Source organism: Crassostrea angulata, chromosome 7 (genome assembly GCF_025612915.1).
Source record: "Crassostrea angulata isolate pt1a10 chromosome 7, ASM2561291v2, whole genome shotgun sequence".
Classification (NCBI taxonomy): domain Eukaryota; kingdom Metazoa; phylum Mollusca; class Bivalvia; order Ostreida; family Ostreidae; genus Magallana; species Magallana angulata.
Window position 1 is genome coordinate 10574262 of NC_069117.1, and position 16583 is coordinate 10590844.

The following is a 16583-nucleotide window of genomic DNA, read 5'->3' on the forward strand; positions in this document are numbered from 1 at the left end:
TTAGATGTTATATGTAAATTACTTTTTTCTATGAAAGGTTGAGTTTAAATGACAGATGTCCCATACCACCTTAATATTTATTGCTTTTAGATCTTTTAGCAACATTTTTGGACAGTTTCGGGCAGAAACAACCCAATTCAAGAAATGTTTAATTCTTATCCTCAAATGTACAAGATGGCTGCACATCCCCCTTAAGTCTAATTAACTGAGAGACAAAAACTCCATATGCAGGTGATGAAGGTATATTGCTACATGATTTTTTTCTTGAGAATTATAATGATAAATAATTTTCATATAAAAGTATGATTTACATATCCAAAGATTTTTCCTATTGTACTTCTTGTGGCATTACGGACCTTAAATAAGAAAAAGAAATACTATGCACAAATTGTGTATTTTGATACGAGTAACCGGGCACTCTATCGGAACGAATTGAGATTTACCGATTATCAATTCTGAATCACGCCTTAATATTTTTTTCCTGAATACTTTTTTGCTATCATTTTCGACTTTTGAAGACATCAAAAATAATATTTGTAACGAAGTCTTGGAATAAACGCACATTATATAAAACATGCATGAATACATCCACATTTATTTGATTTCGTCATCCCTATTTAATATAGACACGTTACCGCGCTCGTCTCTTCAAATAGGCTATTTTGATCAATTTATTTTTTCCATACAAATTGATTGGAAAATAGAAAAATATAAATGATAATCTTTTATTATAAAGTTCTAATTTTTGTTACAGTATAAAATGGGGAGGAAGAAATAGTATCTGGAACTGTGAAATCAATTTAGATTATCACAACATGTTACGCTCCTCATAAAGCAAAAAAAACAAGAATACTGTTCACTGATTTCCTGTAGTTACGTATTTTTAAACTCTTCTTTCGCCACATTTATTTGAATTTTCCCAGATATTGTCATTTGCAATTGGTACAGGTGCAGTTGATTACCAACAGAAACATATAAAATAGGAATATAATTTCATGTTTGTCATAGAACAATTCGACACTGAGGTAGGTGTACATTACTTCTTAGTATGTTTTCCCTTTGAAGTACGAACAAGTTTTGCGTGAACTCATTCCTTTGATATTTGTCTCGGTATTCCAAAATTTTTAACTGTAATAATCTATCATGAATAATTATATATCATGAACATGAAATCTTTATTGATTGATAACGGAGTTGAACAATAACATTTTATTAATTTTGTTTAGAATGTTGGTGCCAATATTTTTTGTTGTGAGTTTCGTGGTGTGCGGAGTAGCTGGAAAACCGACCAGTAAAGAAAATGTAAATAATTTGAATTTAACTCAACACATTAGAAATAATGGGATCTTTTAAATCCTATGTTTGTTAATTCGTTTATCTATTCATTTAAACGTGATAATTGCTGATTCTATGTCTTCCATTTTTAATATTTGATAAAAAATATTAGGTTCAAAAACAAGTCTACTTGACATTTTATTTTCAAATTTCTATTTGAGTGTTGGCACTGGAAGAAAGAAGGTGTATCCTTTATTATTTACAATGGACAAAATTTTTTCTTGAAAAAAGGTGTTTATCTAGGTTGCCAAATAAGTATTGATCCGTTGTTGTAATTTGTTAACAAATTCTTTACTAACAGATAGGCTATGTTGAATGTATATGTAATGAAAAGTCCCTGAAGATTCAAAATAACGTGTTGGATGTCTAATAAGCCTCCCAGTTTTGTAATAATACGAGATCATTTAAATGTCTGAAGCGTGATGTATCCGGAGGGGAAGAAAGGGACCTGGTTTGATTTTCAAGCACATGTGTAACTGTCTCACCGTGCTGTTTTTCCTGGGGTTTTTTTTGCTACTATGTAATATAGGAAGTGTTGTTTTAAAAGATGTCAAGAGGAATTAATCCAAAAGTTCGTTTCCAATTACAATTGGTATCGAAAGGTGCAAGGTTAAGATAAGAATATCAAGTAAAATTCATACTGTAGTGACACCTGAGCGATGATACCTAGTACATAATTCATAATTGACTGAAAACATTTTAATCTTTTAATAGATGTTAAATGCTCATTATCGATGTAGAATTTGCATCAAAAAGTGTATCTGGGTTTATCTTATTATTTAGGACGTTCAAATCCCATGTCATTTTGCTACCTATGATATGGACGGCGATGAGAATATTTCTCTGGAAGAGTTTCTGGGAGCGACTGCAGGCTTCACAAAAATGGATCCTAAGACTTTGTATGAACATTTGGATACGAATGGTAAGCAAAGTACTTTAAGTGAAAATCCGTTATTTTCTGAATTGGGGTTCTATTGAATGGCAAAAAATATTTAATTTGGTTCATTTTAATAACAATTCTGATTTTTTAATAGGTGACCAGGCAATCAATATTGAGGAGTTTACTCATGTAACTCCAAGTCTGGGGGATGTCGGAATTCTTGATCACTGTCAGCGTCGTCGGTGCTGGGCAGTATGCATTCATATTGGATAAAACTAAAATATTTCGATGACTATATTTTGGAATTAAAACTGTGTCAGAAAAATTCTTCTGTTTTTTTGTTTTTTTTACTATGTTGATCCAGCAAAAAGGGTTTTTTTTTAAATGTTCAATAGCGGTTGTGGAAGCAATTACACATTTATTACCAGACAATAATGTGGATAATGTATTGTCATAATGCTATTCTGGATAGTTGAAAATACAATATTTACAGTTTTGTATTTACACCCAACCAATAACATAAAAATATGTATCATGGCAATATACATATTCGATAAGCTCATATGATGCACATTGGTTGAACGTCAAATAAACATCTCTGTAATGAATCAAATGGCTTTTAAGGCCTATATTTAAAATAAGACTACTAAGTTTACTGTTATATACAACATCATTCATTATAAGAGACTAGACTTCCACGTCCACGGGTTGACATTGCATATGATATCGGACATTTACGAATTAGATACAACGACACACTGTATTGTTGTTATTTATATAACCAAGCTTTAAGTCTGTAATAATGCTATCAATTTCACTACACTCTGCTTGGTTAGAATAATCTGTGTCTAGGAATAGGCCTTCACCACAGTTAAAATGTCTCCCATCAAGCCAGTATGTAGCAGAAAATTGCAGAATCGCTCCAAAACCATTTTGGAGAAAATTAATGAAGTTGCATTAAAAATAATACGACTTTGCGCGGCCATCTTTGAGGATAAGAATGTAAACATTTCTTGAACTGGCTTGTTTCTGCCCGAAGCTAGCCAAAAATGTTGCCAAAAGATCTAAAAGTAATGAATACAAAGACCTACATGCCATTTTGTTGGAAAAGTATGCATACAAGAACAGAACATTGCCTTTTTAATAACTCAGAACAACTGTCGAACTGCGCAGGGACAGATTTATTTTGAAGATTCAAAAATCTCAAAAAATATGAAGGGCATCCCCCTCAACTCGATCAAGTTATCAGATTTCGGTGGTCATCGGCTATTGTAACATCTTTATCCTGCGCAATAGTAAGCGTCCTTTTCCAAATGTAGCAAAATTTTCCATAATAAGGCATTCTTTTGTTAAATTTTTTGTTACCCACCAAAACATCAATCCACCTGCAGTTTCAATGCCTTTTTCATTAACCTCAGGTTTTGTTTCAAGTGGGATCGAGTTATCATATCCATTACTTCACACTCTATCCTCAACTATTGGTTATAATTTGTCACCTATCTTCTCTGTTTATCAAAATCCTACATCCATCATTAGTGTTTCACATTGCTTAGGCAGCCATGTTGCACCGCCCATGAAAAAAAATATTAGCAGAGGTTTATATTGACCTATCTAAGCTAATACAGTCTGGCCCAGACACTGACAAGACAGACCAACATAAATTCGACATTTTAGATGGTCAGTTAGTTATGACCCCTAAAACTAACCCAAAGAAAATCTCATTTCTTGAAGCTTAGACGGGTGCGTTCATTGTCTTTGCTAGCATCTATTTAACGAAACATCCAGCAGACATCCAAGGCATTCTAAAATAGATCTAAACCATTAGACTAGGGGCAAAGAAAAATCCCAATGCATGTTGGCTTAAGTACAACCAACAAGCAGTTTTGTTTAAAAATGTCGGCTGACTCAACCATATCATTGGCCTCCGTAGATGCAGATGTAAATCTACATGTCAAATCAACCCTTGAGTCAACAAAATAAGTCAAACCTCAAATGTTATGACTACAATTTTAAGGATTCTTGTAGTAGACAACCTTGTCTCTAACTGCATTCAGCATGTAATATTTACATTCGATATATTTTTTGCTTGCAAATTGTGTTGAAAGCTACGCAAGTTATAATGCTGAAATGCACACAGGGTACTTAAAGGTGAAAATGACGAGTTTAATTATGACGTTATAAACGTTGAACGCCGTAAACTGCAACTCCACAAGCGAAAACCAAAGTTCACGCTTGTGGTTGTTACTGTGGCTCTTCCATTAACATGAACTTACCTTTAGGATAAGATAGGAATTTTAAGGTATAAATCACATTTGCAGACAAAGCGTGAAGTTAAAAAAATGTAAATATAAGCATACATAAGCTAACGCGCGTTACTCAGTTTGTATGCACACACCGCTGTATACTGATTCAATGCTATTATTGTCACAAAAACCTCACAAGAAAACTTTGCTGGTCATTGCAGTCATCACAATCAGTGAATACCAGACATAACCCCTCTCAACCAAACCAATCAAAATAACGATTTCTTTCGTCCCAATTTGCACAATCACAACATCCGCCCACGCCAACAATTCCAATACACAAGACAAAGATTTATGGGGCCTAGGCACATCTCCAGTAAAGCACTTTACCCTGACAGAGACACAGCAATGCTCCTTTTGAGTGGTTTTCGTATAGGTTTTTATTTAAACTACACTGGTTTAAAACTCCCCTTACTACCAAAGAACATGGAATCTTCAGATGTTCATAGCTCGGAATTACTTGCAATAATCAATAAGGAAATATATCATGGCAGAACTTTTCAACAATCCACCATTGTTGAATCTTAGATGTAATCCAGTAGGAGTTCTGCCAAAAAAGGATGGGGGGGGGGGGGGGGGGGGGGGTGGAGATTAATCACAAATTTGTCTGCCCATATTGGTAACAGTGTTAATGATTTTTATTGATCCTGCATTGTGTTTAGTATCTTATGCGTCCTTTGATGATGCAATAAATGTGATCAGTTCTCTAGGTAAAGCCACATTGTTATGTAACATGAACTTGTCAAGCGCTTTTCGTCTATTGCCCATTCATCCTTCAGATTTCTGTCTGCTGGGTATGTGTTGACAAGTGTATGCCGTTTTAGTGCTCCAAATTTTGCTCAACATTTGAAAAGTTCTCTTCCTTTTTACACTGGGCATTGGCAAAAAACTGCAACAATCCAAATATAATTCATTATCTAGATGACTTTCTTTTTGCCGGTAGTAGAAACACTTCGCATTGTGCACAGTTAGCAGAGTCATTTTAGACATTTTGTAATCAGTTTGGCATACCTATAAACGCAGACAAAACTCAGTTAAATCGTTTATCAATTCTCTTTCTTTTAAATTAGAGAAGTTGCCCTTTGAATTTCTGTCACATTGCTGTGTCTGGAGCATAATAAAATAGCAGCGTCGAGAAATTAAAAAATTAATTATCAAATTTTCGGAGTCGGTATTGTAGTCCAGCCACATTTCATTCAATGTTGTAATGTCAACCCCCCCCCCCCCCCATTCTGCTTGAATAATGTCAGTTTTATTACTTACGCTTTGAACATTAAGAAGTACTTGATTGATTTCTCTAAATGTTTATTGAGTGAGTCCAGTGAATTTTCGTATGCATCAAGGTTGAGCGCTGCGCAAGTGTCACACAAACCTGGATTTTGTTCTATATCGCCACTCAATAAAAGACAATGCATGATTTTCAAAATGATGATTGTTGTCGTTGCGCTCAATGTTGGGCGTACTAAAGAGACATATAAGTAGGGGACCAAATTAACACGTGTTTGGTTCGTAGAGCAGGTGTAATCTCTATGTGGTGTGTATAATGTTTTAGGATGACTTGGTTTTGGGGATGTACACACAAAAAAGTAAAATTGATACAGTAAACACAGTAAAACTCGGTTATAGCGAGGTCCGAGGGAACAGGGGATTTTCTACATTTTATTTATCCGTAATTCGTTATATCCATATCACGAACTCGTAATAATAACTACTGCGAATTCACTATATACATGATTGGACATGTTTTCTTTCACCAGACAACAATTTTTTACTAATTGAGGCCTAGAATGAAAATACATTCTTTTGATACCTTTAATGATCGGATTGTAAATTGAAAAATAATGTGAAAATAAATTAATTCAAACTATTGAAACGGGCAGCATATTTTTTTTTTTTTTTGGTTTGAGTTATTGCGCTTTGATTTAGTGAATCTTGATTATTGAAATAATGTTTCCAGCATTAACCAATTATTGTGATGATTATTTTCATACAATAATAAATATTATATGTAAATAAGGTGTTGTGCATAAGTAGTTTTAGATTAGGTTGGATTAGTATGTTTATTTTTGATTTCCTATTTTAAATACTACGAATTATTTTAGGCCGGTACATATACAGGGACATGTCAATTGCGTATGAGAAAACGACTGTTTGAGCTCAAACTTAGACAGGTACGGCTAGATTAAGTGTGTGGACATCCCTGCTCTATCTAATCTTCGTGTGATCTAACCTACATTATAGAGTGTGCGGTCATCCCTGCTCTGATCGCATTAACACAAGTGCGCGGTCATCCCTGCTTGTACTGGTGGTGGTTCCAACGGAGCACTAGTGTGTGGTCATCCCTGCTGGTGTTCTGGCCTTTCTAGCGCAAGTATGCGGCACTTTCTGCTTGCGTTAGGTTGAGCTGTTGGCAAAAGTGTGCGGTCATCCCTGCTTGCGTTAACGTAGGTACCTGTTGAGTTGCGTAGGTATGCGGTCATCCCTGCCTGCGTAACGTCAAGTCCCTATATATGTGCAGGAGCGGTGATTAAGAGTCTTAGTATTCCACAGGTTCCCAGTCTTCACTACAAGGTGGTTCTAGGTCCGGCCCAGGACGTTTTGAAGGTTCTTCTGGAATAGGATCGCTTCCTACTTGCAGTAATTGCAAAGGAAAAGGTCATCTTATCAGTGAATGTTTTAAACTCAAAAGAAAAAATGACTTTGACAAACATCAACCACTTGCCTGTACTACAGCTAGAGGTGATCAAGGAACCTTAGTTTCATTTTGTTCTGACACTCCTGAAGTTCAGGGTTCAAAGTCCAGTTCTACTGATTCTATGAAGGATTATAAGCCTTTTTTCTCCAAGGGATTTGTTTGACTCCGGCAAAACTCACCCTGTTAAGATTTTGAGAGATACTGGGGCTGCACAGACTTTATTGTTAGAAGGTGTACTGCCTTTGTCTGAGCAGACCTTTAATGGTAGGACAGTTTTAATACAGAGTGCGGAGCTCGGCGTCATTAATGTTCCCCTGCATAGAATTTGTTTAAAGTCAGATTTGATTACTGGACCTGTTACTGTAGGTGTTCGACCTACTCTTCCTGTTTCAGGCGTTTCTTTATTGCTTGGCAATGATTTATCCGGTGGAAAGGTTGTACCCGATCCTATAGTCTGTGAGAGAGTTACGTCCAATGTCACTTCAGATGATGAAGATGATGATTTATATCCAGCCTGTGCTGTTACTCGATCGATGGCCAGAAGACGAAAAATGGAGGCTGGCTATTCTACAGGTGCAGTTACGAAAGATTCCTCACCTCATATTGATTTAAATGACACTTTCTTTTCCAATATAGATGATTATAAAACAAGCACTGAACCACATAATATTAGAAAAATGGTCAAGAATACACCATTACCCAGATTTAATGGCAATTATGATGAGTTGAGTCTACCATCAAAACAAGAAAATGACATCTTCAGGCGAGAAAAATTACTTGCTGAACAACATACAGACCCTGATATCATTCAATTAAGTAACAGAGCCCTCCCACCAGAAGAGGTCATCAAATTCGGAGAATGTTTTTACCTGAAGGATGGCATCCTTATGCGAAAATGGCGACCACCTGAGGCTTCCCCTGATGAAGTGTGGCGTGTTGTTTACCAGATAGTAGTCCCAACTGTGTATCGTAGGGACACCATGGCTATGGCTCATGAAACTCCTATGGCAGGTCATTTAGGTGTCAATAAGACTTGTCATAAAATGTTGAGTCATTTTTATGGCCTAAATTGCGAAAGGATGTTTCTGAGTTTTGCAAGTCTTGCCATGTTTGTCAGATGGTAGGTAAACCAAATCAGAAGATTCCATCTGCACATCTCCAACATATTCCAGCAATTGAAGAACATTTTAGCCGTAATATAACCAAGTTTTTTAGTTTTGTGGGGGCACCTAGTGCAATCCAGTCTGATCAAGGTTCGAATTTCATGTCAGGATTGTTCCAGCAAGTTATGCGTGAGTTGGGAATTAAGCAGTATAAATCAAGTTCCTACCATCCAAAATCCCATGGCGCGTTGAAACGGTTTCATCAGACACTTAACACAAAGCTGAAGACCTATTGTTACCAAGACTGGGATGAAGGAGTTCATCTTGTACTTTTTGCTGCACGGGAGGCTGTCCAAGAGTCTCTTGGGTTCAGTCCTTTTGAACTGGTGTTTGGTCATGCAGTTAGAGGTCCTTTGAAGTTGCTGAAGGAAAAGTGGCTGACTGAGACTAGTGTACTGCCTTCCGTGTGTATTTGCTTAAGAACTGAAAAAAACACAGATTACAGTTAATTAACCAGTTTCATCTTATTATCCACGACATCTAAGTAACAAGGGAAAGTGCAGCTCCTGGTATGCGCACAATGTCACTTGAGTGGTGAAATGAAGTTTGTGTGAATGTGGTAAAAAGCTACAACATACAAATAAATGAAAATACAAATAAATGAATACATACAAAGTAATAAAATTCAGTTTGTCAACAAATTTAAAACATAGTTCAGCACGCATAAATGAACATTAAAAAGGTTCTTCATTAATTTCTCTTAACATATAGTTTTAAAACAATAAAACTTACATCGTGATCGGCCACAGTTTCTCTAGATTAAATAACGTCTGGACAGTTCAGAGACTTTTACAGGAATGGATTTTTATGCCTAAATTACTGATAAAGTGACCAGATTCACACAGGAAACGACAAGGTTCCATAATAAAGATAAGTATCAAAATGCAGGCTTTAACCAACTTGAGTAAACAGAGCGCAGCAAAATTCTACTCTAACGTAAACAACAGACACTACTAATAGACTAATGGTCAGCAAACCAAATTTAAGCGTGAGAACACATTAGTTATAAAAACAACAGAAACACTAAACTTGCTTAATTGCACAAAGTTTGATACATTTGTAAATGTTACTAAAATATGAAGGCTACAGGTTCTAAATGACATAAACAAAATGCAGGGCAATACAACTAGTGATCTTAATCTTTTAGATTATGTGTCTGATTTTAAATAAAAACTGTGCACCGCTTGTAAATTAGCACAGGAAAATCTAAAAAAAATTCTCAATTGAAAATGAGAGTATGGTATGACAAAAATGCTAGAAATCGTAATTTTAAGCCAGGAGATAAGGTTCTTGTATTTCTACCTATTCCTTGACATCCTTTACAGGCCAGATATTATGGCCCTTATGAAATTGAAAGTAAAGTTAGTGATGTAAACTATGTAGTTTACCAGATAGACGGAAACAAAAACAAGTGTGTCACATTAATATTTTAAAAGAATATCACGAATGGTGTGACCGAAATCTTGTCAAACCAGTTTCCACTTTAGCCAATGTTAAGAAAGTTCAAATTTGTATTGAAAGTGATATGGGTATTGATATAAATGAAAAAGATTGTAATCAGAGTGCACGTTTACAAAATTCAACAATTTTTGCTAATTTTGACACCAAAGTTGGACATTTGAGCATTCACAAAAAAGAACAAGTTAAAAAGTTGGTTGATGAATATCATCAACTTTTCTCTGATGTCCCAAAGAAAACAAATGCAGCTTGTCATGATGTCATAGTGGGCGATGCTTTACCTATCAAACAACATCCTTATCGACTGAATCTCATAAAGCTGCAGTATCTAAGAAGAGAAGTACAATACATGTTGGACAAAGACATCATTGAGCCAAGTAAAAGTAACTGGAGCTCACCATGTATTTCTGTACCAAAACAGGATGATACTTATCGATTATGCACCGATTTTAGAAAAGTGAATTCCGTCACGAAAACTGATCCCTACCCCATTCCAAGAATTGATGACTGTATTGACAAAATAGGGAATGCCATGTTTGTCAGTAAATTTGACCTGTTGAAGGGTTACTAGCAAGTTCCATTAACAGAAAGAGCAAAAGAAATGTCCGCTTTTGTAACCCCAGATTGACTTTACCAAAATAAAGTAATGCCCTTTGGCATGAAAAACGCACCAGCTACGTTCCAAAGAATGATTCATTCCCTTCTCCAGGACCTCGAAGGATGTGAGGCTTATATAGACGACATCATCATATACAGAAAACATGGGAGGAACATCTTCGAATCATGTGTGTATTATTTGATATTTTAGCTAAAGCCAACTTAACCGTGAATCTTGTAAAAAGTGATTTTTGTCATGCTTATGTAGAATACTTTGGTCATAAAGTAGGTCAAGGGCATTTTACTCCAATTATGGCTAAAGTGGAGGCTATTGCAAAGTTTCCGTTTCCTACAAACATGAAAGAATTAATGAGATTTTTGGGCATGGCAGGATTTTATAGAAAATTTTGTCCGAACTTCTCCTCTGTAGTTAATCCACTCACTAATCTTTTACAAAAGAGGTTAACTTTGAATGGACAAAAGACTACGAAAAATCGTGTTCTAAAATAAAAATCTGTCCTTATTAGTAGTCCAGTTCTCTCAACTCCCGATTTTTCTAAGCAATTTAAGCTTACTGTTGATGCTATTGATGTAGGAATCGGTGCAGCTTTGTTTCAAGAACATAGTGATAGTGTAGATAGGGTTGTTTCTTATTTTTCTAATAAACTTACCAAATGTCAACAAAATTATTCTACCATAGAAAAAAAATGTCTTGCTTTGTTGTTAGCTTTACAGCATTTTGACGTTTATTTAAATGTTACTGTACATCCTATTCTTGTATATACAGATCACAACCCCCTGACATTTTTGCATAAATTATCAAACAAGAATCAAAGACTTACTAGATGGAGTTTTTTGTTACAAGAGTATAACATTATTATCAAACATATCAAAGGTAAAGACAATGTTATTGCAGATGCCTTGTCAAGAGTATCATGATTATTATTTGTTGTTCTTTTCTATTTGTTTGATTGGACAATACAAGTTTTCATTTGCACTCAAATTTTTTTAAGGGGGGAGGTGTTATATATAGTATGTTTGTATAAAAGAATATTCTTGAGTGGTCAGTTATTCTTTCTAGAATATTCTTGAGTGTCCGGGTAATTCATGTAACTTCTTGTACATATAATTTCTAGAATTTGCTAGATTTATATTTTAGTATAAATAACCTGTAAACAGTGCTCATAAGAGACTCTCATTGGACTTCTGTTCGAAGACATTAAACTAATAACACTCTTTAGTTAGGATTCTTATATTGTAAGTTGTATTTTTGTGTGTATATATATAAATATATATATATATATATATATATATATATATATATATATATATATATATATATATATATATATATATATATATATATATTACTGTAAATAAATTATTAAGTTTAAAGTTTACTCTTTGTGATTGATCTTTCTGGACATAAGGGTTATTCTGACCCATAACATGCTCATAAATAAAATAAACAACAATATCATTCCAATGAATGCTTACTTTCAACGCAATACAGACAACTTTCCAAAATATTTTACATTTTTTTTTTCATTCAAATTCAGATCCTTTGTTACAGGACAATGAACACTTTTATCATAGATGCCTTTTTATGTAAACATTGACTTTTTTACAACAAAGTAAATTATTCATCAACCCAAAGTTGAATTCCGCAATGCTTTTATCTTGTCCGAATTTAATTTTCTGTTGATAATTAAATACATTCTGACATGTCTTGACTAACGTTGAACTCTTCCCCGTGTAAAGTAAAAGTAACGCTATCAATTTGATCAAAGCAAACGTGTTTTTTTAAAAAAATGAGTAGAGATACACATGCCCCAAAATCACAAAGCTATCTTAGTATAGAGTCAGTTGAGAATTACGGTGTATCGGGTGTTTTTTTTTTTCATGCTTAAAAAATATCATGAATTGTAGGGTATTGGAATGAGGGTTAGACTTTGAACTAGTATTTATGTCGCAATGGTATCCAAAATATCCAATGGAATGATACTAAAGAAAAATTGGATAATTTCAAGAACTTTCAAAAACTTAGACACGATTTGAGGTGAACATTTTATTTTTAATTTTTTATGTATGAAATGGTTTATTCATGTATTTTGAATGATTCTTTTTACCATTTATTTTTTTCCTTACAAACAATAGTATAATAAAATGTCGTTCATGATAATAACAACAGTACTACTACACAACAATGCATATGGCAAAAAAAATTTACAATATATATCAGCTTTTTATGAAATAAAATGTTACGTGTACACTGTACATGTATATGTGTTTATCAGTGAAAAAAAAGAAAAAATCCTTGTATTGATAATTTACATAAGATTGGAGTGGATACTCAATATTTATATACAGATACCACAAAGTACAAAATCGTAGATACACATGAACATAATCCATACATATGCATGTGTTTTTATCTGATATTTTGAATGATTTACCCAAATTTCAAAGTCACAAGTCAAGTCACAAGCGAGATACAGAGGAAAGAAGTCGGTGTTATGTACACAAAGATCGAGTCATATTCGTTTTACAAATTATGTAAAGGAAAGAAAATACCATTTCTAAGACAAAATAACTTATGGTAAACAATACATGTATAAACCGATTCAATGTGTTCATAAATAATTTTATCAACAACAAAAAACATTAGATTGGTAAACATACCAATACGACACATGCATGTGTGTTAACTATAAGAGGGCTAGAGCTTTGTCTACAAAATAAAAAATTATACCCTCTGTAACTCGCTTGTAACTAGATATTTGACTTTCAAATTTTGACAAAGCATTTAAAACATCCATATTGACCGTTTTAGACATTTAAAAATGAAAAAATAAATTTTGAAAATTTGAGCTTAAATCGTGTCCAAGTCCCTTTAAATTCTACTTGTTGATTTATATTTTACAATGCCAAATAAACTATATTGAATAAAAAAGTTAAGGGAAAATAACATTTTACAGAGTTTAGTAAGGGGCAATATTTTGAGGCGGAAAGTTTTAAACAAGAAAATGAACATTTTTCATAATTTAGTTGTTTTAGAGTACCGTAACTTTAGCTTTCTTTTTTCAGTGCAGATCAAATTTTCAGATAGTTTGTGCATTGGGATAGCTTTGAGTTATTTAAAAACACAAATTTTCACCAATTTTCAATATTTTTTTCGACATATATTGGCATATAAAACTGATTATTTCTAAAAAGTCAAGAAAAATAAACTCCAATTTTAGCTGAAATTTAGCATATTTCATGCCATATCTTAAATTTTACATCATACACCCATACTTTTGGTTTTATTTTCTAAATTAATAAGACTTTTCTGACAAGTCTATGATAATTTGAGAAAAAGTTTGAGACTTTTAAATAATTTCATTGCATGTTGCATCGTTTAATAGCTAAAAATGGCGTTTTGTCAGTGCCAAAAAGTCAAAATATCAATTAAGTAAAAGATTGCAAACTTTTTCTTTATGTTAATTTTAATTTTATTTATTTTAAATGATATGAATTTATATTTGATGCCAGGGTTCATTCCAATAAAAAATTAGAGGGTAAAGCAATTTATGTGCAATTTACACTTTCAATGCAGGACGGCCATATTAAATATACCGTAGCACCGAAAGGGGCATATAGACCCCAAAATTTTGTTTTGAATTTTAGAAAAGTTATGTGTGTAGATTTAAAAAAAAAATACTTTTAACAAAATTAAAGACTTATGATTGCAGGATCAAACGTCCTTTGAAAGAAATACTCTAAAACCTGGCCTAGCCTGGCCCAAATGTCGCTGTCTGTCATATATTTTTCATGAAAATAATAACTAACACTAACATATACGTACTCTAGTGTCATTGCATTAGATGAAAAGATGTTGTTACAATTTAAATCTGGTTTTAAAAGCAGCATGAATTATCACAACGGTACCGTCTACACATAATGTCCTGACGAGCAAAGTTTATTCATATAACTTAATCTTTATTCCGTACTTAATATCCTGTGTCCTTTCCCTATATTTTAGAACGATTCTATACGACATTGTGTCTTATTCTCTCACAATTGATCATGATTAAAGAAGTCAGATCTCTTTTTTTCAATCTTTTCCCCCAACAACACAGAATTAGTTTATTGTATCACAGTCTTATACCTTAATTTATGTTGGACATAAAACAAAAGTGATATGAGGTTTAGAAATAGACGCACCAGAAGCGACCGAAAAAGACAAAAAAAATCCGGCGTTAAGTGCAGTTATTCTTTATTTCAGTTCAGTTATTCTACTCAGGTCTACCAAATAATACTAAAACAAAAAGCTCTACAACGGAGACGTCTGCAATGGTTAAAAATCCCGGTCTTTATGATACTTGGATCCACGTCTTTGAACTCCTCTGTTTCTATTGTCTGGTCACCTAAACAAATTATATAATTTACTTTTAAGTTTAAATCTCTAAAAATACATCAATTTAAATAAGTAAGAATCAAGTACTATTGTTTCATTGATATTTCACACATTATTTGCATTTTATATTATCAGCATGTGATTAATTACTGAGTTCAATACTCTGACCAAGGCATATCCTTGTAAATATAGGATATGTTTTTATATTCAAAACGAAGAAAAAATGTTTGACATGTTAAATATTATACGTAGTATTAAATGACACAAGTTTCCAAAGAAGTAACTAACATGAGAATTCGTTATCGAAAAACCATTGTGAGACCCTTTGTTTGAAAACGTAGTATTGTACGTACGATTTACTGTGGGTTTGAATACGCTTTTAACAACTTATAAGGTTCTCACTCTTATACAAATAATTTGCAATTCTCATATAGATGATACATAGAACAAAAAATAAAGTAGCTTTTCATTTATTTCGAACCAGGTGTGTCTAATTCAAGTGATTTTACAATAATTATTAACTTTCTTGCTCAGAAGACCACATGAAAAATTTAATCCAAACCAAGCATTCACCGCGGATCAAACTTGCATTCTTTTACTACTATACACAAAGGCATGTGAAGTATGAAAACGCTACTTCTATGTTATAATTTTCAGTGATAATTTTTATAGAGTAATAAAGAAGTATAAGTATCTCAAGCTATTTCGTTTCATCTAAACGTTTCATGATTTTGTAAAATTTATATTATGTATTCTTATAGGAATGTTTCTAACACACAAAAGTGATAAAATCTGGTTTAAAAAACTTTAAATAAACCATTTTTGTCCAAACGCTGAAATAAGATATTTGTGTCCATCTCCTTGAAGTCTTGGGTAACTGTAAGGAATTCTTCTTTCGTGACCATTGAATCACCGTCCAAATCGTACTTCTTGATATGGCATTCCAGTTTAACACCCTTGACATAAAATTATAAGCTTAGAAGTAAAATTATGATAGTTAAGGTTTGAAAATATTGTCCCATTGTGAACTAGTAGCCACAAACCACGTTATGGACGAAGATAAATAAACTTAAAGTAATCGTATATAAAAAAAAATAAAAAATAAAAATTAGCATTTAATCAGTGTTTAAAAAAGGAAAATAAATCTATAGCACACATTGACATTTTCTGTTGTTCCTCCCTCTATTCCATACACCACAAAACTAACGACGAAAACGATGGCGGTCAACATTCTGTGAATAAATAAAATAAACAAATGGAAATATTGGAAAGACCCGGGTATCAAGCAATACAAATACTTGATAATAGATGGCCTAGGACTTGAAATAAAAATGAATTTTAAGACCTAGTTTTTATGATATGGCGATTCAACTTCGTTCAACTTCGAAAATAATTGGAGACTTACCTCTGCAAAGAAATTTCCTTTATCTGTGCATGGATAGAATATTTAATTTTATACATTTCTCTTATTGATTGATGTACTTGATAAAATACTTCAAATGACGGGATTTCGTACTTTTAAGTTTTTGAAATATTAGCAGATGTGTTGATAACACTTAAACAAATTTTAAGTTTTGATTTATTGTCTTACACATATTGTAGCATATGACATAACTTTTAGATAATTTTACACAAATTTAAACCTTATTTGCGTGACGTTTCGTTTAAATTTTGCTATGCAGGAATGCAGTACAAGTACATTTTTGAAGTTATGAAATGTTATATCAAATATGAATATTAAGCATTAATTTAC

General features: G+C 33.1%; 2 protein-coding genes across 2 annotated transcripts; one reads left to right on the forward strand and one right to left on the reverse strand.

Annotated features, from left to right (window-relative positions):
• Positions 1–1227: 1227 nt before the first annotated feature.
• LOC128192630 (uncharacterized) lies at positions 1228–2488 on the forward strand. Its single transcript, XM_052865468.1, has 3 exons — positions 1228–1302; positions 2119–2257; positions 2370–2488. Exons 1-3 carry the CDS (start codon positions 1228–1230, stop codon positions 2486–2488), a joined length of 333 nt encoding a protein of 110 aa, XP_052721428.1.
• A 12230-nt stretch (positions 2489–14718) lies between these two features.
• On the reverse strand, positions 14719–16061 carry LOC128156596 (uncharacterized). Its single transcript, XM_052818787.1, has 3 exons — positions 15987–16061; positions 15648–15786; positions 14719–14840 (listed from the first exon to the last, which is right to left on the reverse strand). Exons 1-3 carry the CDS (start codon positions 16059–16061, stop codon positions 14719–14721), a joined length of 336 nt encoding a protein of 111 aa, XP_052674747.1.
• Positions 16062–16583: the final 522 nt, after the last annotated feature.